Source organism: Myotis brandtii, unplaced genomic scaffold (assembly GCF_000412655.1).
Source record: "Myotis brandtii unplaced genomic scaffold, ASM41265v1 scaffold1208, whole genome shotgun sequence".
In the NCBI taxonomy this organism is placed as follows: Eukaryota; Metazoa; Chordata; class Mammalia; order Chiroptera; family Vespertilionidae; genus Myotis; species Myotis brandtii.
The window spans coordinates 579,647-583,306 of record NW_005354203.1 but is presented as its reverse complement, the minus strand read 5'-3'; the positions used below and the strand labels follow the sequence as shown (position 1 = coordinate 583,306).

The following is a 3,660-nucleotide window of genomic DNA, read 5'->3' as shown; positions in this document are numbered from 1 at the left end:
CCGGAGGGCACACCGGGAAGAAATGGGTGCCCACTGATGCCTGAGGAGTCCATCCGGACTTTGATTTAAGCACAAGGCACCTCTGAGCTTCTCTTAAAGTGCATATACTCCTGGGAAAAGCATGTATTAAGTCACTATGTCTTCTGTGAGGGAAGCTGCATTGGAGAGAGGGGATCTCAGGGGGTGAGTGAGCAGGGTTGAGGGGAGGGGGGCACTTCAAGGGTGAGGGGCAGGGCACCTGGAAGCCCAAGACTTGGGAATGTGGAGGAGAAGAGTGCCCAACCCGCCCCAGGTTCCCTGTCATCCTGCCCAGATGCCTAAATAATGCCCCAGAAAAGCCCAGGTAAGAGAGGAGGAAGTGGAGAGGGAGCAGGCGGACATGGGATGGAATCCTCATGAGTGATGTCAGGCATTTGCTTTTCCCAGGATATTCTCAGGGCCAGTACTCTCAGGGCCACTGTTTTGATTCTGGGAGCAGACCTGGATGAACACTTCCTCCTCTTCCTACTTCCCACTGTCACCAGTTCCAGTCCCGCATGTCCCAGTCCACTCAGTCTCCCTGTACCCATGGAGTGCTACCGAAATATGCTTGGCAGATAGACTCATCTCCGGGGGAGCTACATAGAGAGAGATCCTTGGATGACCGCTTGCAGGAGAGGGGGGGTTCTTTATGTGAAGGGAGTACGTCCAGCCTGGCTCCCACCCTAGTTACCCATGTCTCACACTGTGGCCCTTCCCTAGACAGAAGGCCCAGTCTCGGCCCCCGACTCACTCTGTCTCCAGCCTTCTGGGAAATGTCCCTTGTAACCATCTCAGATGGAGGGAGCCGTCCAGTGCCTGGGACCCGCTGCCACAGTGCAGAGTTCCAGAGTTGGGCAAAGCAGGAGGGGTTTGCAGACAAAGGGAAGGAGCTCTCCTCTCCCCACGTGGGAGAGACAAGTGTACAGTGGGGGATATAGAACACCCAGGAACAACACATTTACATCCCAAGATGGGCCCACCAATGTCCAGCTTTGTCACAGTGAGTCCCCAAGCACAGAGGCTAGTGGTCAGTCGGAGAGGAGGATGCCAGCCGGGAATCCCTCAGTGACATCTGGGCCGGCCACAGTGTCCACAAAGCTGGGTCTGTACAGTCCCTGGGCTGCATCCCCCCAGTGAGTGCTGTCACGGAGCTCCCTGAGAGAAGGCAGGCAGAGGAAATGCAAGGAGGCTGGGAAAGGCAGCACAGGGCTGGGCTGGGGCCATCTGTCATCTCTGTACCTGTTCCTTTTTACACGGCACTAGTCCAGGCTGTGTGCTCTTCTCCCTGTGCTTCCTTCCGGCTGGGCAGAGGGGGCCTATCCCCAGTTCCCACCTTTTCCCCCTGCGTCTGACTTCCCAGCCTCAGCAAGCAGACACATCCTTACCTCTACCATCTCATCTTTTCCGCACAATGGCTGAGTGAGATCAAATTACTTATGCCCTTTGGGAAGTTAAGGAAATATAGGCTTAGGGAAGTTAGAAAGCTTGTCAAAGACCATACTACCAAAAAGTCCAGAGCAGGGATGTGAATACACAATGTAAGACTAGAAGACCTATCCAGTGGTTCTTCCACCAAACACACTGCACCTATAATATACTGCACCTACAGTACACTAAGACGTATAGTACATTGTCACTTACAGTATACTGGCACCCACAGCACATTGCACCTACAGTACCCTGCACCTACAGCACACTGGGACCTACAGTACACTGCACCTACAGCACACTCAGACCTACAGTACACTGCACCTACAGCACACTCAGACCTACAGTACACTGCACCTACAGCACACTCAGACCTACAGTACACTGCACCTACAGCACACTCAGACCTACAGTACACTGCACCTACAGCACACTCAGACCTACAGTACACTGCACCTACAGCACACTCAGACCTACAGTACACTGCACCTACAGCACACTCAGACCTACAGTACACTGCACCTACAGCACACTCAGACCTACAGTACACTGCACCTACAGCACACTCAGACCTACAGTACACTGCACCTACAGCACACTCAGACCTACAGTACACTGCACCTACAGCACACTCAGACCTACAGTACACTGCACCTACAGCACACTCAGACCTACAGTACACTGCACCTACAGCACACTCAGACCTACAGTACACTGCACCTACAGCACACTCAGACCTACAGTACACTGCACCTACAGCACACTCAGACCTACAGTACACTGCACCTACAGCACACTCAGACCTACAGTACACTGCACCTACAGCACACTCAGACCTACAGTACACTGCACCTACAGCACACTCAGACCTACAGTACACTGCACCTACAGCACACTCAGACCTACAGTACACTGCACCTACAGCACACTCAGACCTACAGTACACTGCACCTACAGCACACTCAGACCTACAGTACACTGCACCTACAGCACACTCAGACCTACAGTACACTGCACCTACAGCACACTCAGACCTACAGTACACTGCACCTACAGCACACTCAGACCTACAGTACACTGCACCTACAGCACACTCAGACCTACAGTACACTGCACCTACAGCACACTCAGACCTACAGTACACTGCACCTACAGCACACTCAGACCTACAGTACACTGCACCTACAGCACACTCAGACCTACAGTACACTGCACCTACAGCACACTCAGACCTACAGTACACTGCACCTACAGCACACTCAGACCTACAGTACACTGCACCTACAGCACACTGGGACGTACAGTACACTGTCCCACAGTACACCACACCTACAGCACACTGGGACCTACAGTACACTGCACCTACAGCACACTCAGACCTACAGTACACTGGCACCTACAGTACACTGCACCTACAGCACACTCAGACCTACAGTACACTGGCACCTACAGTACACTGGGAGGCCGTGCCATGGGGCCTCCTCTATGTGTGTCCTTCCACATTGCAGCCCAGGTCTGCCACCTGCCACTCTTTCATTTTCACAGTATATTGCTTACCGGTGAGGCTGGTCAAGGGAGTCACCATCCATCTCGAGTAAGAAGCAGAGATGTCTGGATCTACAAACTCCATTTAGCAACAACTAGCTGTGGGGACCTCAGTGCAGGAAACCCCTGCTTGCCTGACCTCGTCTGTCTCCCAAGCCCTAGGAGACATGAAGAAGAGAGGAAGAATCTTCTGTGTGTGTGAGCTTTCAGAGGTTGCAGGAGCAATAACCATGGACTCCTCTGAACCTCAAAGACTCAAGCTCATCTCATTATTGGAGGTAATTTAGGCTATTGGATGGGCAGAAGAGCAATCTCTCTAAAGCTATCAAGAAAATCCAAGATTGGAATACCAATTCAAATTGTTGAGATGTAAATTCTCTCAAATTAATTTAATCTATAGAATCAATAGGATTGCACAGTCAAAACCCAAGCAGACTTTTATGTTGTTTTTTTAATAGAATTTGAGTAGCTGGTTTTAAAATTGTATAGGAAGCAAATAATTTAAAATTTTTAAGGCTCACTATAAGCTACATTTCCCAAGACTATAGTAGTAAGGATAGATGTATATATATATCAGTGAAACAGAATAGAGAGTTAAGAAATAGATCCATACATATATGACCAGTTTATTTTCAACAGAAGTGGCAAGGCAATTTAATGAATTAA

General features: G+C 50.5%; 1 protein-coding gene across 1 annotated transcript; it reads left to right on the top strand.

Annotated features, from left to right (window-relative positions):
• Nucleotides 1-1,432: 1,432 nt before the first annotated feature.
• LOC106724684 (dynein heavy chain-like) lies at nt 1,433-3,012 on the top strand. Its single transcript, XM_014532993.1, has 3 exons — nt 1,433-1,440; nt 1,698-2,883; nt 2,995-3,012. Exons 1-3 carry the CDS (start codon nt 1,433-1,435, stop codon nt 3,010-3,012), a joined length of 1,212 nt encoding a protein of 403 aa, XP_014388479.1.
• The last annotated feature ends 648 nt before the right edge of the window (nt 3,013-3,660 follow it).